The sequence below is a fragment of the Solanum verrucosum genome, unplaced genomic scaffold, assembly GCF_900185275.1.
Source record: "Solanum verrucosum unplaced genomic scaffold, falcon-dt-bn FXZP01000049.1, whole genome shotgun sequence".
NCBI lineage: Eukaryota > Viridiplantae > Streptophyta > Magnoliopsida > Solanales > Solanaceae > Solanum > Solanum verrucosum.
Window position 1 is genome coordinate 5,723,594 of NW_026020221.1, and position 23,784 is coordinate 5,747,377.

At 32.8% G+C, this 23,784-nt stretch overlaps 5 protein-coding genes across 5 annotated transcripts; 4 read left to right on the forward strand and 1 right to left on the reverse strand.

Moving 5' to 3' along the window:
• Window positions 1-618: 618 nt before the first annotated feature.
• Window positions 619-6,437, forward strand: LOC125831279 (glutamate dehydrogenase A-like). Its single transcript, XM_049510472.1, has 9 exons — window positions 619-806; window positions 2,348-2,461; window positions 2,842-3,063; window positions 3,169-3,243; window positions 3,355-3,471; window positions 3,575-3,825; window positions 5,086-5,161; window positions 5,363-5,449; window positions 6,047-6,437. Exons 1-9 carry the CDS (start codon window positions 699-701, stop codon window positions 6,230-6,232), a joined length of 1,236 nt encoding a protein of 411 aa, XP_049366429.1. The 5' UTR covers window positions 619-698; the 3' UTR covers window positions 6,233-6,437.
• A 5,825-nt stretch (window positions 6,438-12,262) lies between these two features.
• LOC125831413 (putative glycine-rich cell wall structural protein 1) lies at window positions 12,263-12,625 on the forward strand. Its single transcript, XM_049510618.1, has one exon. It carries the CDS (start codon window positions 12,263-12,265, stop codon window positions 12,623-12,625), a length of 363 nt encoding a protein of 120 aa, XP_049366575.1.
• Window positions 12,626-13,341: 716 nt separating this feature from the next.
• Window positions 13,342-13,897, forward strand: LOC125831301 (uncharacterized). The gene is made up of 2 exons (XM_049510500.1): window positions 13,342-13,618; window positions 13,707-13,897. Exons 1-2 carry the CDS (start codon window positions 13,342-13,344, stop codon window positions 13,880-13,882), a joined length of 453 nt encoding a protein of 150 aa, XP_049366457.1. The 3' UTR covers window positions 13,883-13,897.
• Window positions 13,898-15,865: 1,968 nt separating this feature from the next.
• LOC125831295 (ras-related protein RABD2a) lies at window positions 15,866-19,329 on the forward strand. The gene is made up of 8 exons (XM_049510493.1): window positions 15,866-16,041; window positions 16,991-17,063; window positions 17,734-17,781; window positions 17,860-17,907; window positions 18,244-18,315; window positions 18,423-18,578; window positions 18,673-18,776; window positions 18,883-19,329. The coding sequence occupies exons 1-8, from the start codon at window positions 16,028-16,030 to the stop codon at window positions 18,977-18,979; spliced, it is 612 nt and encodes a 203-aa protein (XP_049366450.1). The 5' UTR covers window positions 15,866-16,027; the 3' UTR covers window positions 18,980-19,329.
• A 3,236-nt stretch (window positions 19,330-22,565) lies between these two features.
• On the reverse strand, window positions 22,566-23,441 carry LOC125831415 (zinc finger CCCH domain-containing protein 23-like). The gene has a single exon (XM_049510619.1). The coding sequence runs from the start codon at window positions 23,439-23,441 to the stop codon at window positions 22,566-22,568; it is 876 nt and encodes a 291-aa protein (XP_049366576.1).
• Between the last annotated feature and the right edge of the window lie 343 nt (window positions 23,442-23,784).

Genomic DNA, 23,784 nt, shown 5'->3' on the forward strand with positions numbered 1-23,784 from the left:
CACCTATTTTAAAAAGTATTTTCTTTCTTTAAATAATTTACTGCTCACATTATTAACACGGATAATAGTACATTTAGTCCCTCAATTACTGATAAATTTTAATTGTAACCTTTGTGATATTTGAGAGAAACACATTAAACCAGAAGAATGTCCTTTTTAATAAAATAATAATGAAAAATATGTAAAATGTCACATAAATCTCTATTGGTATATTTCTTTTTTTTAGATCTCACAATATACCAAGAAGATGAAATCTAACAATGACACTCTATAATTAAAGTATTAAACTTATAAACCACGATTAATTTAAAGAGTTTTTGATGTATTTACTCTAATTATTATTGTAAACAATATTTTCCATAAAATTAATTTGGGCCAAAAATGATAAAAATAAAATGAGAAAAAATAGGAGAGTCTATGGTTGTGCAAAGTCCCAAGGAGCTCGTGATCCATTTGTAATTATCACAAAAAAAAATCAAATTTATTTTCAACAATTTCCACTTATTTTGTGATTAACCTAAAACACCTAAATTACTCTACTTACTATATAAGACTAGTACTACTTCAAGAATTTAGCATTAAGAAAATTCCCATTTTTGTTTTTGTCATTTTTTATTTCTCTTCCTAATCTTGATCCTACTAGGTTCTTGGGTGTTCTTGTTTTTTATTTTATTTTATCAAGAATATAGAGAGCAGCCATGAATGCACTTGCAGCTACAAACAGAAATTTTCGCCAAGCAGCTAGGATTCTTGGTTTGGACTCCAAACTTGAAAGGAGTCTTTTGATCCCTTTTAGAGAAATTAAGGTATAAAAATGATGTATTTTAGTGTAAAGTTTCAATCTTTTTTGAAGATTTCATGTTATGATTGAATAATCTAAGGTGGAAAAGGGTTTTGTTCTGAAAGAACTCAATTTTTTCTATTTTAGTGTAAAGTGATCAGTATTAGTGTAAAGTGATAAATATTAGTGTAATGTGATGTATATTAGTGTAAAGTATCAATCTTTTTTGGATAAAATTATGTTATGATTGAATCTAAGGTGGAGAAGGGTGTTGTTGTTGTGAAAAAACTCAAATTTTCCTACTTTTCATTTCAAAATTTTGATGAAACTACTGAAAGGTGTTGACATGTTGAGTAAAGTTTCAATCTTTTTTGAGAATTTCATGTTTGTATTGAATCTAAGGTGGAGAAGGGTCTTGTTGTGAAAAAACTCAAATTTATTTTCTTGACAAGAGGGTTTATCGGAAACAACCTCTCTACACACAAGGTAGGGGTATGGTGTGACACACCCGACCCTCCCCAGACCCCACTTGTGGGACCACACTGAATTTGTTGTACTGAAATGTGTTAATTTCTGTGTAAAGTTCCAATCTTTTTTGAGAATTCCATTTCCTTATTGAATCTAAGGTGGAGAAGGGTGGTCTTGTTGTGAAAAAACTTGAATTTTCCTGCTTATTTTCTTCTAAATATTTTGATGAAACTACTGAAATGTGTTAATGTTTGTGTAAAGTTTCAAACTTTTTTTGAAGAATTCATGTTATGATTGAATCTAAGGTGGCTTATTGTGAATGAACTTAAATTTATTTTCTTGAGCCGAATGTTTATTGGAAACAATCTCTCTACCTCAGGCAAGGTAGGGGTAAGGTGTGACAAACCCAACCCTCCCTGGACCCCACTTGTGGGATCACACTAGGTATGTTGTACTGAAATTTGTTAATGTCTGCGAAGTTTCATCTTTTTTATGATTTTCATGTTCTAATTGAATGTAAGGTGGAGAAGAGTCTTGTTGTAAAAGAACTCAAATTTGTTTTCTTGAGCCGACGGTTCAGTCAGAAACAATCTCTCTACCTCATTGAACTTAGTAGGTAGGGGTAAGGTCTGACACAGCCGACCCTGCCTAGACCCCACTTGTGGGATCACATTGAGTATGTTGTACTGAAACGTGTTAATGTCTGTGTAAAGTTTCAATCTTTTTTATGAATTCTATGTTCTTGTTGAATCTAAGGTGGAGAAGGGTCTTGTTGTGAAAGAACTCAAATTTATTTTCTTGAGCCGAGTATTTATCGGAAACTGCCTCTCTACCTCTCACAGAAGGGAGGGGAAGGTTTGTCACACCCCACCCTACTCTGGCCCTACTTGTGAGATCATATTGGAGTATGTTGTACTGAAATGTGTTGAAGTCTGTGAAAACATATCAAAGAGTGGACATTTTGATTTATTTGTGGAGATTTTTGGATCACGTTGAAATGTATAATTGTTCACTCAAAAGCTTAAACAAGCAGGTTGAAATATTGTTTATTTATTTGGTTATGAAGCACATTGTTTGATGGATTTGCTATTTGATCAGGTGGAATGCACAATTCCCAAGGATGATGGGACGCTAGTTTCCTATGTTGGATTTAGAGTACAACATGATAATGCTCGTGGACCCATGAAAGGAGGAATCAGATACCACCCTGAGGTTATTTTTTCTTGCATATTTTCTTTAATTAAGTTTGAAATGTTGTACTCTTTTTGGTGTCTTGTCCAAATAAACTTTTTCCAGGCTGTATAATCATTGGTATGCCATTTAATAATGGTTATATGTAAGAGTGGAGAGACTGTAAGTGAAAAGAAGTATAAGGAGATTTAGTAGGAACGATAAACATGGAGGCTAGAAAGAGATCATGAACAAGCAAGTTTTCCATCATTTCAGTATTACATCCCCTTGAATATGTTACTTTATAGTTCTTGTATTTCAATGTACACCGAGTCCATGGTTGTGCTGGTTATCTCTGTACAATATTTGTTGTTTTCCAGAAGTAGAATTTGCTCTGAAATGGCTTAAGTTTCTTTTACAAGGTTGATCTTGATGAGGTGAACGCCCTTGCTCAACTAATGACTTGGAAGACTGCCGTAGCAGATATTCCATACGGGGGAGCAAAGGGTGGGATTGGCTGCGTACCAAAAGAGTTAAGTTTGAGCGAATTGGAGCGCCTTACGCGTGTTTTCACGCAGAAAATCCATGACCTTATTGGAATTAATACTGATGTCCCTGCACCTGATATGGGCACCAATGCTCAGGTTAGTGATACAGTTCTCTGATGTAACTTTGTGAGCATATTCTTCTCTACGGAGCTTCAGAATATGAAGCAAATAAATTCGCTTATGTGGTGATTCCTGTGACAGACCATGGCTTGGATTTTGGATGAGTACTCAAAATTTCATGGTCACTCTCCTGCAGTTGTGACCGGGAAACCAGTTGTAAGTTTTTGTTCAGTAAATTATTAAATTCCTAATGTGCTATTACGTTCAAACATATCCTATCGGAATTAGACGAGTCATTTGAGAACCCTTTTTCACTATACTACCTAGGATCTTGGCGGTTCATTGGGTAGGGAATCTGCAACTGGGCGTGGTGTCGTTTATGCTGCAGAAGCTTTGCTTAATGAGCAGGGGAAGCAGATTAAGGATTTGACTTTTGCTATTCAGGTAGAATTTCTGATTAGTTCAATTCGAGCAGGCAGCAGCCTTGATATTGCACAAAAAAATCAGTTAAAATGATGCTAAATATATTTTTGCGAATATTCTTTAGGGGTTCGGGAACGTAGGATCATGGGTAGCAAAGCTTATTCACGAGATAGGTGGCAAAGTAGTTGCAGTTAGTGATATAACTGGAGCGGTCAAGAATCAGAATGGTCTTGATATACCAGCTTTGCTTAGTCATAAAGAAGAAACAGGGAAGCTAAATGATTTCGGTGGTGGTGATGTAATGAGTACAGATGAATTGCTTACGCACGATTGTGATGTTCTTATACCCTGTGCTCTGGGAGGAGTTTTGAACAGGTACAAACCGTAATTATTAGTATGAAATATTATATCTTTGTTAATCTGAATAGCTTAGTTCCTGAATTTCTTTCCGAAGAAAGGGTACAACAACAAACAACATACCCCATATAATCCCACAAGTGATGTCTGGGAGGGTAGAATGTACACAAACCGTACCCCTACCTTTGTGAACTAGTTGTTTCCGATAGACTTGGGTGAAAAGAAAAGTATCCAATTCAGGACTGTAAGAAAAAATAAAAAACAAAATAGCTAGATACAATATACGTGTAACAATTGATAGTAATACACATTGGAAAATAAGAAATTTACGCGATAACTAAAGTTGATTACCAAAAGAAGAGGAGGCTAGCCCCTACCTCTCCCACATAAAGTGTGACAACACTCAACTATCTTCTAATTTTTTATCCTAATCTTTGACCTCCATAACTTTATATCGAAGGTCATATCCTCAGGCTTCTGAAGTTGTGGCATGTCTTGTGTAATTACCTCCCCCAGTTCTTCTTCGGCCTACCTCTCTCACACCTCTTTGCTGGCTCATCCTCGCACCTCCTATTAACATGCCCGAACCATCTCAGTCTCGCTTACCTAATCTTATCCACCTTGAAGGCTGCTCCTACCTTGTCATCTGTAACTTCGTTCCTAATCCTATCTCTCCTAGTATGCCCACACATCTGTCTGAGCATCCTCATGTCCGCTATCTCTATCTTCTGAATGTGGGCCTTTTTTTACCGGCTAACACTCACCCACGTACAACGAAGTTGGTCTAACCACTCCTCTGTAAAGTTTACCTTTAAGCATTGGAGACATATTCTGATCGCACAGTACCTCGGAGGCGAGTCTTCATTCACCCTCCTGATGAAAGAGTGAAAGTGTAAAATCATTAAATGGTCAGCCTAAATGGTATAGGCCAGATTAGCATGATACAATTAGACTTCTCCATAACAATCATAAAATATCCAGTGAAGCGACACCATTATTGAGAGGTTTGGCTCTAGCACTACTAAGCGGAGTTTTTTCTCTTATTTTATGTTCTTTTTAGTAAACCTGTACTGAAATGATATTGTATTTCTACCTAGTTTTTCTTCGTAAAATTAATATATTATGAGTATATTCTAATATATACGTTATTTTTTGGATTTCAGTTTTCACTATTAACAAAAACAAGTATGTTCACCCCTGTTTAAATCTGCGTGTGAACTTATAATACCCACTGGAGTGTTTAAATTTGTCTTTGTCTATTCTGATTTTTTTGTGAAGAGAAAATGCTGATCATGTAAAGGCCAAGTTCATCGTAGAAGCAGCAAATCATCCGACTGATCCAGATGCTGACGAGGTACCACTTTTGCAGGTTTCATATTTGTTAGACTAGCATCTATGCTGCGTACTCTTCAAAAATGTCGACGGTGCATGTCAGATCCTCCAAAAGTAGTACAGTTTTGGAGGATCCGATATGGAGTATGACAACATTTTTGGAGAGTCTGAGCAACGTAGACTAGGATAATAATAATTTCTAACACATGACTTCCTTCTACAGATTCTGTCGAAGAAAGGTGTTTTAATTCTTCCCGACATTTATGCCAATGCTGGAGGCGTGACTGTTAGTTATTTTGAGTGGGTTCAGGTAATATAAAATCTATCTATACATGACATCCTTAAACTTTCCGCTTTATTACACCAGAAAATACTTGCAGTGTTACTTTGACCATTTACTTAAATCTCAAATAGCATTTCCCTAAGATATCAGAGTATTTAGTCAGACCTCTCTATAACAATCATCCTCTATAACAGCCTAGTTTTCCTTAGAACCGACTTTCGTAGTATGTATATCATATATTCTCTATAACTGTATCTTGCTATAGCAATCACAAAACATCCAGACAAACGACGTTATGTAGAGGTTTGGCTATATTTAGTTGGAATTCTCTAATATTTTCAAGTAGTTTTTCCACATATAAGAATATAGTTTAGCAGGTGCCTTTTCAAGTTGCAACGGCTTTAAAATAGACGATAATCATCAGTTTCATAATTGACGACAACTCTTCATTGTTTTCTCTCATCAATCACAGTGTTCATCTGACTTGTACTAATAACACCCCTATTGCATTAGAATTAGGCGCCCATGTTTTTACCGTTGTCAATGAATCTCTTCCATGTTTCGTTAGATATGTTCTCTTACAATTCTGCATTATCCCTAAAATCATACGGAAAACCTTTGCAGAACATTCAAGGTTTTATGTGGGAAGAAGAGAAGGTTAACAGGGAGCTTAAGAAATACATGACAAAAGCCTTTGGTAATCTCAAGAGCATGTGTCAAACTCATAGTTGCAATCTTCGTATGGGCGCCTTCACATTGGGGGTGAATCGCGTTGCACGTGCAACACAATTGAGAGGTTGGGAGGCGTAATTATATTCGCCTATGTTGTTTAGAGACGAATAATCTTTTCCGTCCTTGCTGAATGTTTGAATGATCTTTCTTTTTTGTAAGAAATGGTCTAATTTTATGAACATGGATGTTGTATATTCACTGGTTTTTCTTCTCATAACTATTATTGCTACATTTTTAAGCATGTTCGATACATTAAGGGGTCGTTTAATCCTGAGATATCTCAGGATTATAATCTCGGAATAATTTTGTCCGCGAATCAAACAATCCCTAATTGAAGCTATCAAATGCACTTGAAGGAATTTTTAGTTGAGTACACTTGTGGGAATCTAGGTTAATTAGTCTGAGCAATTTACACTATGAGGCAGGATTTGAAGCTTAAGATTTTGAAATTTTAGTTTTTTAAGTATGATTTTTGATTATTCCATTTATCTCAATTTTTGCACTTTTCTCTTCTTCAGATTCAAAAGTTGTATTTTTCATTATGTAAACATAAGCAGAATTACAACTTACACTGAAATTTCTGAATTTTAATTTGAAATATTAAGTTGGTTTAATTTAAGGAAAAATTACTGAAATACACGTTTTATATTTCCCTTATTTCTAATATTCCCTTTTATTTCTAAATAAAAACCTCTAAAATCCCTTATTTCTCTCCTAATTCTAAATTATTTTAGGGAAAAGACATAAAATTCCCCCTGAACTTGGCCCGAAAACTTACTTTAGTACGTAAACTACACGGGTGTTTATATACCCCCTTAACATCATTTAAGTGATTAAAACACCCCCTAAGGGATGATGTGGCAGAAAGAGTGAGTGCACTCTCCTGAAAGTGCGTGAAAAAAGAGAAAAAAAAAAAGCTGAATTTTTAAATCCCTATACATGGCCTTTTTTTATTGGCCAATATATAACAAATTATTTAAATAGTTTTTTTTATATATATTAAATCTTTAAAATATGTAAATTTTCTTATTAAGAGGTAAATGAAATTAGTGGGTCCCCTTTTTATTTTCTTTAATTTTTTATTTTTTATTTTTTATTTCGTTGTCTTCTTCAATACACATTTTTCTCCATTGAAACATCTCTTCCTCCATCTTCTTCCCCATCTCTATCCACTATTTTCATTTCACTAATCTTTTACTAATTCGTAAAATTCAATAGCAATGTTATTTTATTGACTTCAATTTCACTCTATTATTTGTATCGATTTGGCAAATGTAAACTTTCTTACATTTTGAGCGACCTATTTTAATTTCTAGATCATTCAAACATCTCATAAAATTTATATTTTTTTTGGATCAACTTTCTTATGCAATCTTCATTTCTTATTTGAGTTGTCAAGAAAAAATTGGCTTTCAAAAAAATCCATTCTCCAAGAGGGTAAATTCGTTGGGAGGGTTCGAAGAAGATAATGTGAATTTCTTCTTTAAAGTGACTTAAAAAATTGTTGAATAGTGAAGAAGAAGAAAAGAAAGTATTGAAGGTTGGAATAATGGTGAACAACAAGGAAGAAGAAAGAGAGGGGGTTGGGGTGGAGGTATGCATTTATAAATTAATCAATTGATATAATTAATTTTAAAAAGTGTTTAAGAAAAAATAGTGAATAAGTAAAAAAGAAATAAAGATTAATGACATGGTGCCTACATGGTTATGATGTGACGCTTACGTGGCTATGATGTGGCGGGTAAGAGTGGTGTTATAGTCTCAGGGTGGAAAAAAAAATCACTTCAAAGATCTTAAGGGGGGTATTTAAACGCCCGCGCAGTTCAAGTACTAAAGTAAGTTATCCGACCAAGTTCATGGTTTTTTTATGTATTTTCTCATTATTTTATAATGTATCTGAGCTAGTTTTTAATGTATCCGAGTTACATATTATGTATTTGGTTTATTTTATAATGTATCCGAGCTACATATTATGTATCCGGTTTGTTTTACTTTTTCAGGGATTAATGTAATTACAAACTAAATAGGGATAAATTGTATTCTCATATTAAAACTATGTTATTCCTAAAATTTAGGGAAAATGCATAAGTACCCCCCCAGCCTATGCCCGAAATCCCAGAGACACACCTAACCTTTACTAAGGTCCTATTACCCCCCCCCCCCCCCGAACTTATTTTTTTATTAATTTTTTACCACATTTTGGCCTACGTGGCAATATAAATCAGATAGACTGAAAGAGTTGTTCAACACGCGTTGGGCCCATTTTTTCAACTTTCTAAAAAGTATAAGCTATCAGTTCAAAATAACTTTTACACTTCCCAAAAATTCAAAAAAGCTATCACTTTTTCAACTTTCCCAAAAGTAAAACTATCACTTTAAGTCGGGGTAATTTGCAACTTAAACTGGCTATCCACAACGATAGTCTGTTTTACCCTTGCTGCTTTCGATTGGAGGCTGCAAGGAATAGATTACACTAACACGTGTACAGAGATCTACAGATCAACACAGAGATAGGAGATGATGGATCCTGCTCTCCTTTTGGTTCTTGGACTCACTTTCCACTTCTCTACAAGAACTTAATTTCTTTATATTTGTGCAGCTCGTAATCACCGTAGCTACTCCAGCAGCGGTGATATCAGGGCAATAGACCATGTGGCTAGTTTCCAACAAGGTACACCTATTAGCAATATAACTTAACCCTACATCTGTTATTTGACGACAGTGAGACAACACAATATCCCTCAGCAAGGGACATCCTTCACCTAGCTCCATACACAACTTATTCAACTCGGATTTTGTCATAACCCTAATATTTATACATAAAAATTGTGAAAGAAATTTAAAATCAGAACTAACAATCGAAATAAAAAGGTGTAATTATAAAGAATATATTAAAATTTTACTTTACCTTTTCGAAACAAGAAGAAATTTAACTTGAATGATAATGATAATGGAGGTTTTTTTTTTCTAAAGATGAAGAACAATAAAGAAGAAGAAAACTTAGTTAAAGATGAAGAACAATAAACAACAATAAAGTTTATTTTAACACGTGGCCAATTTTTATTGGTCAGTGTTGTCTAAAAATTGCACCCACGCGCCTAACATAGGTGAAGTCACGGACTCAGCCACGTAGGCCAAAAGGTGGTAAAAAATTAATAAAAAAATAAGTTCGGGGGGGGTAATAGGACCTTAGTAAAGGTTAGGTGTGTCTCTGAGATTTCGGGCATAGGCTGGGGGGGTACTTATGCATTTTCCCTAAAATTTATACATTTAATTTAACTTTACAAATGAAATACTTAAATTGACTTCAAGAAGTGAAAGTGTTGTATAAATTGAAACAAAAGGATTAATAATTTGTATATTTTGAATGAATTTCTTAAGACAATACCAAATTTTGACCAAAATTATTGAGTTCGATCAAAACCAATAGGGAAAAGGGTTTGAAAAATACTCTAACTTTGGCTGAAATTGTTGTTACGATACCAAACTTTATGGAGGACCTTTTACCCCCCGCACTATTTAAAGTAGTGTATTTTAAAGGTATATATGTGCCCACGTGGACACGTTACTATTCATAATGATGCAAAATTTATGATGTCCACGTGGGCACATATATACTTTTAAAATACACTATTAAATAGTGCATGGGTAAAAGGTCTTTTCCAAAATTTGATATTATTACAACAATTTTGATCAAAGTTCAGATATATTTCAGACTTTTTTCCCAAACCAATAAGCATATAGTCTAGTTCTGCCCATGATTAACACATGCTTAATCCTCTGGTTCCTCATTTCCAAGGATAATACACACCTATTATTAACTTATATATATACCATCAGTATAGTCATCATTCCTTAATATCATTTTTATATAACATCTTACTATAAATGTCACCTGTAATATCATTTTTATATAACATCTTACTATAAATGTCACCTGTAATATCATTCTTATATAACATTTTACTATAAACGTCAAGTTTTTATCATCAAAGATTATAGTAGAATGATAAATATTCCTTCATCTTTACCCAAAAGTCTCATGTTTGAGCTCTGACAAGAAGTCTCCTAATGAAGAAAAATAAAGCCAAATTTTTTTCGCACATTTTTTTTTTTACCTATAACCACAGTAACAATCTTTATAACATTGCGCTCTTTATAACAACCTCACTCAAATATTAATTATTTTAATATAACTGTTTTCCCACTTTTATTGCGAAGTCATCTATTTTCATGGTAAAGAAAGCAATACTAAATGTCTTATTGTTACAAAGTCGCATATATTACATAAATCTCATGGTGTCAAGAGCTAATTACATTATTTTCCTACTCTTTTAAATTACAAAAAATTCTTAAAATATATGGATCTCGTATACATCACTAAATTTCCGGATACATCACTGGACTTCCGGATACATCACTGGACTTCCGGATACATCACTGGACATCTGGATACATAGTGAGGGATGTATCCAAGAGGGGAGGGATGTATCAGAGAGGGATAAGACATCCAGATACATCACGGGACTTCCGGATACTCAACAGACATCCGAATACATCGCGGGACTTTTGAATACATCAGCAGACATCCAGATACATAGGGAATGTATTGGAGAGGGGAGGGATGTACCCGAGAGGAGGATATGGATGTATCAGCGAGAGGAGAGTGATGTATCCAAGAGGAGATTTTTGAAATTTTTTAAATGATAAGGAATTTTAGAGATTATGGTAAAATAAGATGTTTATTTAGATAATTTTTCCTCTCTAACTTAACAAATAATATGTCTAGTAATTTGACCAAATATTTTAAATATTTATACATTACACCACTTTGACAAAAAAAAAATTACATTGGTACATACTTTGATAATTAAAAATATTTCCATCTAAAGATTTCTGCATATTTGTAATTTCTTTAGACAAAAGTTTTCCATCTTAGCTTTCTTTTGAACTGAGATATAATACTTTTGACATTATACTTTAAATAATTTTGTTATTTTTTATAACATTATAAAAATAAGATTTATTTTGATCTTTTTTGTCAGATTTAAATGTCTTACATAAATCAAGCTTAAATTAAAGTTCTATTAACTACCAACTACAATTTAGTTGAGGAATAATAAGATCATTGGTATCCCATGAATATCCAACTGATTAGATGTTATCAAGAGATAATGTCCATGTGTCAAGTTTCTATTGGGACAGATATAGCGTAAAAGTTACAGGTTCACGTAAATTCAATAATTTTTCTGATATATATGTGTATGTCTTTATAAAGTTATCAAAAATGTATAAAGTTTGATTGTGAATCCATTAAATTGTATATTGATTATTTTAAATCATTATAAGAACCAATAATTTTCAAATCGATTTTGACATCTCTTTCATCAATTGAACAAAATTCTTTTAAGATAAAAAAATTTCTCCGTTTGGATATGTTGGTGATGACATGTGTTAGTTTTAGGTCATAATAATTTCATCCAACTACACAAAAGTTAGAGTTTCAATGCAAGTGATGAGTGCTATTTGCACCATAGAAAGCGATGTGCATAGTGTGTTAAACATGTAAGTCAAAAGGACCACACCAAGATTTGTGATGAATGACTGAATTTCTACGCTCTTAATTAAAATTTTGAAAATGTAGAATTCGGTCATAACTTAAGGGAGCATTTGACCATTTTCTCTTACGTAAATATACACATAATTTTTTTTTACATATACCGATAGTATAAACAAATATTATATAATTAGTGCAATTTATATTCTTATTACGATATCTTTCATATCGCAATATCAGACCAAATATAAAGAGTTTTCTATGTATTATATACCAATCACTATTTAATGCGATAAAGGTAAATATTTTTTATATCGTTAATATACCTAAAATTAATTAAAATTCAACTATAATATGGGTGGAAGATGCACCATTAATTAGTCCATTATATATCTCTTCTTGACAAGTGCATGTGTAAGGTCCATGGACTTCTTTTAGTGTCACGGGTCCATAAATAAATAAATACCCACTATCCTCATGTACAAATCTTAAAAGTCACAATTTTGACCAACAATAACAAAGAAGAGGATATAAATATTGTTAGCATAATAATGCAAAAAAACACTTCTCATTTCATTCTTATGATCATTTTGTTTATCACACCTCATTATCTAGCCTTCAACACCGGTGGTGGAGATGGTGGAAGGGAGATGACCACCTCGGAAACATCTCCATCCCCTAGTGGTGATGAAAGTGGTGCAACACGTGGACCTAACTGGGATTACAACTGGGGTTGGGGTTCTAGTCCTGGAGGAGGATGGGGTTATGGCTCCGGCTCAAGTAGGTCGCCTAATGGGTTAGGTCGAGGCTGGGGGTTTGGTTATGGTTCTGGTGGTGGTGATAGTAGTGGCTCAAGTGGCTATGATAGCGACCTCGCGCCATCAATTTCAAAGGAGAGAGATAATCGTGGATAGTTAAATATATTGGATGTGTAATATATTTGTTTACATAATATTAATCAAGTATTGTGAACTTTAATGTACGTGTTATAATAGGGTTTGATATGTCTAGTATACCGTGAGAATCTAGTAAATGAGTATAAATGTATAATAATGGAATATATACCTATATGATAAATATAAATGTTTGCAAAACATTTTGAGTTTTGTATTCTTATATATAAGACATAATAAAGATTATTATTAATTCCAGTGTGTTTGATGATGTTCTTTGGGAATTTGCAGTATATAATTAAAAATAATTTTAACAACAATTGACTGCTTCACCTATCTATTCTATTATGAGCTGGCCGGCTTAGGCAAGTTTAACTTATATGAACAATGACAATATAAATTATTTCCAACACAATTAAGTTAACCAAAAGTTATTTACATTTAACTTTTCATCAAAATAAAATTTACAATCTTGACTTGTTATTAAAAAAAAAAAAAAAGGATACTTGATAATTTTTATGTACGCTATTGATGCATATTAATTAAAAAAATCATATTTAATAAATAACCTGATTATATAAATATTCTATAAAGAACTAGTCAGATCCTACTTCATTTATTTCGCCTTTTTACTCTCTCACTATTTTTTTCTTTTTGCTTTTTCAATATTTAACCAATAGTTGAGTTAACACACAAAAAAAAAACTATAGCTTATCGCGAAAAAAAAACATTAAAAGATGTATAGATCATCGAGTACTACTCGTGTCCCAGACAATTATAATTTCACGAGTTATTATTCATCGTCTTCTAATTCATCATCCTCATTAACAAAGGTGTCTCCGGCGCTACGAGCATTGTCTTTAGAAGCTAGTGAATTATTACCAATACATGAACCACTCTCTGATATTTCAAAAAAGGAAAAATCTCATGCAAAATTTGCAGAAAATGTTGTTCATATAATACCTTTTGTGTTATTATTGTGTGGATTTATCCTATGGTTTTTTTCTAATCCAGGTAAATTAATTCTATACATTTTTTTAATGATTTTTTTGAATTATTAATCAATTAATTAAATAAAATTGCTTGTTATTTTGTAAAATAGATATTGATGCATCAATATTGAAAGGGGAAGGAATTGCTACAAGAATAGAAGGATTGACCATAGAGGGAGATCTCGATCCTGATGGAACGCATGTTACTAATTTACCCCTAGAATCGAGGGACCGCGATTTGATAAAACAAGGGCAAAGTCGTCAAAAGTCCTATACAGAAAAATGATTTTGTTTTCTTTTCACTTATGTTTACACTTTTTTTTTGGGACAAGTTGTTACTAAGTTCTTGATAATCACTTCAAATATGAAAGTTTCATTTTGTCTATGTATTGATGCCTTTGGAAAAAGTTCAAATTTATATGGTGGATCAATGAAGAAATATCAATTACTCCTTATGTCTCAATTTATGTGGCACTTTTCGTTTTTCGAGAGTCTTTGAGTATGGTATCTTCAATTTTTTTAAAATAAAATTTATATATTTATAAACTACGTAAAAAGTACTATAAGTCGCAATAATTGACAATTCAAAATATATAAAAAATATATGAAGAAATTATGATAAAAAATAGATTTCTTTAAATCTCGAAATCTAAAAAGTATCACATAAATTAAAACAGAAAAATACTGTCTTTTAACTTTTGCTGGTTTAGCCCAATGATTTACAAGGCCAATTCTTTGGAAAAAGTTTTTTGTACACCCATTTACCTTTATTCATTAAAAAAAACTAAAAACTACACATCACAATTTATATGTTGTGACTTGTGTACCTAATGGTAAAGGTACATAAATGCAATTTCTTGTTCAAATAACTATTCAGAGTCTCGTAAGAGTTGTTGGAAAAATTGTTATAGGTTGATTAATTGTCCTTCGTTGTTCAAATTGAATTGTTTCGATTTTTCTTATCATTAGTAATTTTCTAATTGTTCCAAAATCTTATAAGTTGAATCAATCAAATTTATTATTTCTTATTTTATCTTGAGTATCCATTCACTGGAAATTTCTCGACTTCGATTGGTTATTATTTTTTGTAAGTAAGAACGAGCTTTTTTGTTCAAGTCTGAGAACGCGATAACTTGACACCAAAGTCTAAATTTAGTTAATTCTTTCTTTAGTTTCTCAATCTTCTTCAAATGAAGTTTCACACTGATTACAACCATCACCAGCAGCCTCCTTGAGTTTTGTACATTGGTCTGTTGTCAACTATAGAAGTTATTCATTTTGTGAGAAGATCGATGGAGAAATATTGAAAAATTAGGAACATGGACTTTTACATGTAGCATTTATTGACCTTGGAAGGCCTATGATAAAGTCTCGAGGGAAATCTTCTAGAGATGACTAGAGGCTATAGTGTAGTAGTAGCTTATATTAGGGCGATAAAGGACATGATGAAACCAAAACCCGAGCCAAAACGGTGTGAGGAGACTCAGAGCACATCTCAATTGAAATAGGGTTTTACCAAAGATTCATTCTTAGCCTATTTCTATTTATTTTGGTGATGGACGAATTGACGTGGTATATTTAAAATGAAGTGTCATGATGTATGTTAGTTGTGGATGACATCGTATCTGATGAAACACACATCAAAGTTAATGCAATGTTGAAGGTGTGGAGACAAACTCTGTAGTTTAATGAATTCATCAGGTTGAGCAAGACTAAACGAAATATTAGAGTGCAAATTAAGTGGTACACTACATGGCAGATGTAGAAATGAGACTTGACACACAGACTATCCCAAGAAAGATAGTTTCAAGTATCTCAGACTTGTAATTCCGAAAAATAGGGAATGGATGATGATGTTGCACATCATATTGATGCATCATGGTTGAAGTTGCGGCTACCTTCGGAGTCTTAATTATATGGTAAAAAGATGCCACCTAAACTTACGTATGTTCTACAAAGTGATGGTTAGACCAACTTTATTGTACGGGGTGGAGTTTTAACCAATGAAGAACTCTAATATTCAAAGAATACAAGTCGTGGAAATGAGAATATTGTAATGGATGTGTGGTATTTTAGCGATTCGGATCAAATGAGCACGCAATTAAATTGCTCAAAAATTATATATAGAGGATCATTTTGAACTTATCCAAACATAAGGTACCAATTTTATAATTTTCTCATCCACCTTAACAACTATATATGTGGTCCAAATAATTTGATTCAATTAATTAGTTGGTGCCCATATATATATAAAGTAATTAATTACTCTACTTCCACATATTTTGATCTCTCTCTCTCACGCGCTGTCAACATTTCTCCTCGGCGATTTCCGGCGACGATCCGATTTTCCGGCGATATCCTGCCGTAGAGAACAGAGACATCCTGGTTCCCTTCGCCTTTGGATCAGTCGACTTCTTCGTTTCGCAAAATCATGAATCCCGAATAGTTAGTTACCCTTCCTTTCTCCTTTGAATTACATTTCTAGCATTTGTTTTTTGTTGATAAAATTGATTGAATATGTTGATTTATGCTGGATTTGTTGATTGTGCTCTTTAGATCCATGATAGTTTTAAAATTGGGCAATTTTTTTTTTATAATTGTGGTGTCCAGGGCATGTTTAATTCACCGGATTCGGATAATTCTGTGCACCAAGGCTAGAATAGATAGGAATAAACTTGAACCTGAGATGCCTTTGAGTGCTAATATTGGTCATTTACTTTGATTCTTATTTGATGATTTACGAGTTTGGTTGTTAACATTTTAGTTTTTAGTTTCTGTCTATTATCCAAATCAATTCGGGAAAGGGGAATAATGTGAGTTCTCTCTGTGCATTGATTTATCTTGCACTTGTGCTTGTTGGCTGTAGTAGGCTGCCCCATGGATTGGATTAGTGTAGGTACATTCAAGTTGGCTAAGACACTACCATAATCAAAAGATAAAAAAGGAACTGTCTTTATCACTTTTTTGACTTAGTCGAGGTGCTCATAGAGAACTTTTGCTGGATTTGATTGATAAGGATTTGATCACTGTGGTGTCTGGGGCAACTTACATGGGGTAGCTACCGGGTTCCTCTATCTACCAAGGCTTTAACAGAGATAGGCCGCCACTGCAGATAGGAAGAAATCACCTAGTGTTTTGCCGACACTTGAATTTGAACTGCGACCATATGGTTCTCAACCTACTTCATTTGACCCTTAGGCCACACCCTTGGGTGCAATGTTCACTCATTCTTGCTGGTTACTAGTTTGCACCTTGACCTAAAGATGCCAGAAGGTTTACTGGATGTGACTTGTTTCTTAACAGTTTCCTTCATGAAAATCCATCTGCCTATAAGGTTATTGTTATTTTCAGCTCAAATGGAACTTAACACCATCTCTTCTTATGCTTTCTGCAGTGATTACTTGTTCAAACTTTTGTTAATAGGAGATTCAGGTGTTGGAAAGTCATGTCTTCTCCTGAGATTTGCCGTAAGTATATTCATCCCACTCAATAATGTCTTACTTTTAGTCACTCCTGCATCTGAGTTGAATGTTACTTGCATGATTCTTATAATGGCTGATATAAGCAATGAAACTAGGAAATTGCCCATGTTGATATGTGCTAGTGTATTTAGGAGCAGATATGAAGGTTTGCCCCGTGTTGCACAATTAGATCATGACCATCCTTGTGAATGCCACATTTCTAGTTTATTTGTCTTTTGTTTGATATCGAGGTCTGACCCTTCTGTCAAAACACATTTGGATAAGCTAATAAAAGCTTAAAGCAACAACTGAGAGTTGGGAAATAGAGAAAGGAAGAAGTTACCAGTTTCAAAAAAAAAATAGAGAAAAGGAAGAGAGCATTTGCCAGCATTTCTTGGGCTGTGTGGAAAGAATGAAATCATATATGCCTTGACGATAAATGTACAGTCAATTTTTATTTCAAATGTCTGCGGTTGTAAAAATCATGGTGTAAATTGTCTTTTGATATTGATGTGAACTCTATTACTGATGCCGTTTTACCAAGTTTAGCATTTGTGATGGGCATTGGATTTAATGGTTTTGGAAATTTCTTGCTTTGTGTCCGAACAAATGTGTTACATTTTCAGTTCATTATGTCTTATAAGTTGATTAACTGTTTCCTTATCTTCTGATGCAGGATGATTCTTATTTGGACAGCTACATCAGCACAATTGGTGTTGACTTTGTAAGACAAAATTAATACTAGTGAAGTTACATATACAACATTCTTACAGTTGGTTAAGTTCCTAATTTTATGTTGCAGAAAATACGTACTGTGGAGCAAGATGGGAAGACTATTAAACTTCAAATTGTATGGTTTTCTTGTCTTACTTTTTTCTTTGAGAATTGACATTATTTAGTTAAATATTTTCATTTGGAAAGGTCAAGTAGCTTTAGAGTAAAAAATTAGCTAAGTGATGAACACTTCTTTTATTTCTGTTGAAACATTCTGTGTAGTTTGCCATGGATTGATTAACTCACTTGCAATCTTTATTTCAATTCTTCCATACCGATATCAGGTGTTCTAGGATTGAGTTGTGTTCTATTACAAGTGAACATGATCTGAATTTATGCAGTAGTTTTTGTTTCTGTCATTATGCATTTTCAAAGTGAAATTTAAAGTCCTCGTCTGTGTTGCATTTGCCAGTGGGACACTGCTGGACAAGAACGTTTCAGGACAATCACAAGTAGTTACTACCGTGGGGCACATGGCATTATAGTATGTTTGCCTGACTCCTTTGTAAAGCAATCAATCGGTTGTTTTTTTTACCTTTTCGCTTGACGAAATCTTTTTTTCTTATTCCTCTTTTTTGAATATTCTGGCAGATAGTTTATGATATAACTGATCAAGAAAGTTTCAACAATGTTAAGCAATGGTTGAGTGAAATTGATCGCTATGCAAGCGAAAACGTGAACAAGCTTTTGGTTGGAAATAAGTCTGACTTGAATGATAACCGAGCAGTGTCGTATGATACAGCAAAGGTTAAGATCTAGCATTCTGTTCATTTTCTTTTTTGAGTTTGTCCTTCTAGTACAATGCTTGATTGACTGAAATAGTTCTTGATTCACATACAAGGCTTTTGCTGATGAAATTGGCATTCCATTTATGGAGGCAAGTGCAAAGAGTGCCACTAATGTTGAACAAGCTTTCATGGCAATGGCAGCTGAAATAAAGAATAGGTATTTTCTGTTTCATTATTCTGGTTCTGTTGCCACTTCTTCGGGGTATGTGGGGGGTTCTGTCTTCAGTGGATTAGTGTTTGACGCTTTTTACTACTTGATACAGGATGGCAACCCAGCCAGCATCAAACAATGCAAAGCCACCCACCGTGCAGATACGGGGACAACCTGTGAACCAAAAAAGCGGCTGCTGTTCTAATTAGATGTCAGATTCTGCTAGCTAGAATTGCTTCCAGAGTCGCCATTCCAATCGCAATGCCTTGTTTTCGAGGCTGTGCCAGTTCCATTCTTTTCATCTACCAGTATCCAAATGGCCTATACAAACCACAAGAATTGCTTTTCAAGTATAGGACTCTTTCTCCCTCCTTTGATATTTTCACTTCGTTGCGTTTCCATGTCTAAGTTGCAGTGTTTATTTCTGCAGTTTCAGGCATAATATATGTTTTAGAAGTTGGTTTTTTAGATGGGGATATATAGTGGATAGAACTGTAATGCTGTTGTACTTTACTATTATGAACTTCAAATAAATTGCTCAGCCAAAATGTTCTTGTGAGACGTTTCATATTTTTATGTTGTGTGGTCTTGAAACAACAACGATTAATCCAGAGTCGTGCCGGATCTTATTTGGGGGAAATGCTTCCTACCAAGAAATTTTTCATAGCGAGAAGTCAAATTCGAGCATCTCATACCTTCAATATTTTTATTTAATGAAATTTTGAGCTTTCATAAAAAGAGATCATGGTATTTATTTAACTTGTGATAATCTTCCATGGATTTGTTGATGTCTTATGTTTCAATAATTTTGAAATACTACATGCTTAAAGTGAAAAGTGATATAACTTATATTTTGTTCTTTCATATACTCTTATCGTCTTAATTTATATGGGATTGTTCGGATTTCGAAAGTTAGATGAGCTTTTCTTTGATCAAAATTTTTTTTGTCTTTTAAATGTTTTTAAATTATCAATTATTGTAACATATAGGTATGTAGTTTACAAATATGTAAATTTAATTATTTTTTTTAAATCCAAAATATCATGTTCGAATGCACCATCAAAATTTAAACAATTGACTCTTGAAAATTTAAAAGGCGTTACATAAATTTGGAACATAGGGAGCATAATTATTTACTCAAAGCTTTGATTTAATATAATATTAATGTTATTTTATTAAATCTTGTATTATAGACATACACGCGCAACGCACATGTCAAGAAACTGATTTATCATGCATTTTATTCACATTAGCATAAGAAGCACTCCTATTCTGTGCAGATCTTTCACCAATTTTGGTCATTGTAATACCTGGATCAGTACATGTAATATTTAATCAATTGAAATATGTGTCGTTGATCCTTCAACCAATAAAACAAATATATTCAAGGAAAATTGGATATAAATCGATGAAACATAAATGAATTCAGATATTTTGAAACTTACTAGCAAGAGGTGTGGAGGGATTGTTGAAATTCCTTCCAATATATTAATCACAGATCTTAGATTCGAGTAATAGAGATAAATAACTTCATGATAATTCCACTTTATCTCCGTTAGTAAATCTGTCAAACTTGAATTTATATTAGTCAAGCTACTAAATTTCACATACGCGGTATCTGAAAAAGAAGAATTGAAACATGAATTCTAACACATAAAAAATACTATTAAGGAAAACTCAACTTTCAAAAATAAACATAAAAAAGGTGGATACTTATTTTATTTGATTTCCTAAAAAAAATAAAATTATAAGTGTTCAATATTGTTCCTTTAAATAAACTCAAGAAAAAACGAAGAAAAATATCAAAAACTTAATTAGAATTTAGAGAAAACGAATAAGAAACCATTATTGATATTGGTTTATGAGTTTTGACAATTTTAGTTTTTCAGAATGGACAAGACTGGTTTTGTTATACACATTACAAGTGAATTGTTACTTAAAAATTGAGAATATATAATAAGTTTGGTTTTCAAATTTCTCTTCTACTTCAAAAACGCCGTCATATGTTAAGAGGGGATGCTCCTCCCTTAATCAAAAGTCTCAAGTTCAAGCTATGGGTAGAATTTTTTTTGATGGGAGCGTTTCTCCTGAATGAGACCGTACATGACACGAATCCAAATAATCGAACTCCAACACAAACATGAGACAAAATATTTGATTCTAATTTTCTCTTCTTTGGTTTGGAATTATTATTATTTTTCATCAGTTGATTTGGTTATGTGGAGAGATGCATCAAAATCAGCATTAAGCTTTGGAATTGGAACCTCTTTCATCATATGGAACTAAATCCATCTCATCACACGTCGATTCAATCTAGCAGCTAACTGTGCTTATTTTTTTTAATCGGTATACACGCTATATATTAATGGGAAAATTATATATAATAGCAAACTATTAATTTAAATTAAATACTATAAACATAGTTTGATTTAATTGTACCCCATAGCAAACTGTTGTTATTTCGCCTCTCTCCTGGTGAATCTCGCTCGTCACTCTCGTTCTCTCCCTCGCCTCTCTCGCTTTTTATACAAACGCAAATGTATAAAATGTGTTTGTGTTTGTATAAAGCGAGAGAAAATTGTTTATATACATATATTTTCGTTCCCCTCTCTCCCCTCTCCCCGATCTCGCTCGCCAGTCTGTCCCTCGCCTCTCTCGCTTATACAAACAGAAATGTATAAATTGTGTTTCTGTTTGTATAAAGCGAGAGAAAATTGTATATACACATGAAAATACGTATATCTTCGTCCTATACACTTATAATTATACAATACAAATATTTCCCTTCCTAGTTCTTTTTTGCCTTTCTCTGTTTCTCGCTTTATACAAACACAGATTAAACAATTGATCTTTTGTATATGTATAGCGAAATATACATATTTATGTTTGTTATGGAGCGTAATTATGCAAACTATAAATATAGCATACAAATATGATTTTTGTGTTTGCTATATGTGAAAGTTGCTCTATATTAATTACACACACAATATATATATATATATATATATATATATACACACACCAGTATCTGAACACGTGTTTTTTGCACACATACCCTATCTTAATCAATTTAAACTTTTTATTAAGACGGAAGAAGTATATAATATTTAAGATAATGATTTTAAAAAATGTAAGCTTAAACTATGAATGCTATTAAAATAAAGTAATTAAAAGACACATCAATTGTAACTATACTAAAGTAGAAACAAAATCTGGACACATGCTTTGCACGTGTATTCTGTTGGGTTTCAATGTGAATATCAAACATCGAGTGAAAATAAAAAAAACTACACAGTGATGAATAAATAATATATATATATATTGCTTCAGTTTATATGAATTTTTCATTTTCGATACAAAACATAAAAATATAAGGTAAAAACCTCAGAATTATGCAACTTTGTTATTATAGCAGATAAAGTTTAATGACCACAAGTAAAATCAAAGAAACAAGTCCTTGGAGACTATGAGATGGTGCATTCATTGCGGATGTTAATTTTGAGTATATTGGGTCATTGTGTTGCCTATGTTACGTTTGAAGCTTTAATTTCACATATGATTGATGAACTTTACTCTTGTATCAGTAAAGTCACTAAATTGAATTAAAATCAAACTTTATCATATATATCATAAAACAAATTTCTCTTCACACAATTTCTTCTTTAAAGGATCAATTGAAGAATATAATTAACTAATAATGACCAAAAAGAGTTAGAAGTTATTAACATAACTATCCTCTTTAAATGATAATACTTATTTATTTAATTAATTATCCTACATCATATAGAAAAATGTTTACAAGCTTGTATCCTCTAATTCATCCATCAACAAGTCAGTTACCCAATTAAAGTTTTGAAATTCTTGATCTTCTGACTCAAACTCAAACTCCACTGACTTTTTTCCCTTTTCATCATCCATTATATTCACCTTAGCATGAGAGGTACTCCCAATCTCAAGATTCTTCAAATCCTCAATTAATTTAGAATGGCTAGTTGAAAAAAGTGAAAAATCACTTTCATTTTGAAGGTCAATTTTTGATTGAGACGAAATAGGAGAAATTTGTTGAGAAGTTAACAAATTTTCAGGTTCAGAAACTATAGTACCATAGTACTGATCATGTGGTGGTGACAACTGATAATTACAAGGAATAACAATCCAAATACCCTTTGGTACATCTTCAATTAAAATGTCAGGGTAAGGTTGGATGTGCAAAGGGTATTGATACACATAACACCAATTATAGTTAATTTCAGGACGAAGCTCTTCTAGTGTATGAGCAAAAAAACATACTCGTCTGTCACATAACGTGCCAGCATGGCATGGATGGGTTCTATATTTTGCTGGGTGTAACCAATACTCAAAAACTCCATGGCATAATTCACAATTATCTCCTTTTATGCACGATGCAAATTTATAGCCAGGGCAAGGAATTGGTAAATAGTTATATTCTCTAGGATCACGACGACGTGCTTTTTCCCCTCTATGTGTAAAGGGGCAACAAGTCCAGTCATGACTACGGAGATTTGAGCACCTTTTTATTTTGTAAGCGTACATACGAAATTCATCTGATTCGTATAGAGCTTGATCGATGAATTCCTGAAAATCGTCTTGTTGATGACATGGGAAAAGTGATGAACAGTAGTTGAAAAGGTGATCATTCCTATAAGCCATTTATTATAAGATGGTGGCGTTACAATTGATAAAAATGCAATAAAAAAAAATACTTGTAAATATACTAATTTACATAAATAGAGAATCAATTGGCTCTTTAGAACAATTGAAATAGAAAATTTGAAACTTTTTTTTCAGAAACAAAAGGAAGTTTTTCTTGTGAAGTATAAGAGTGAGTGAAATTTGGGGGTGTACATGTGCTTATTTATAGCACAAGAACTGTATAACTAATATTCTCTCCACCTGAATAAATGTGGAACACTTTTGTTTTATTTTTTCTCAAAGAGAATCACTTTTTTTATATGTAGAAATAATTTAACTTAAATTTTTTATTTTATTCTTA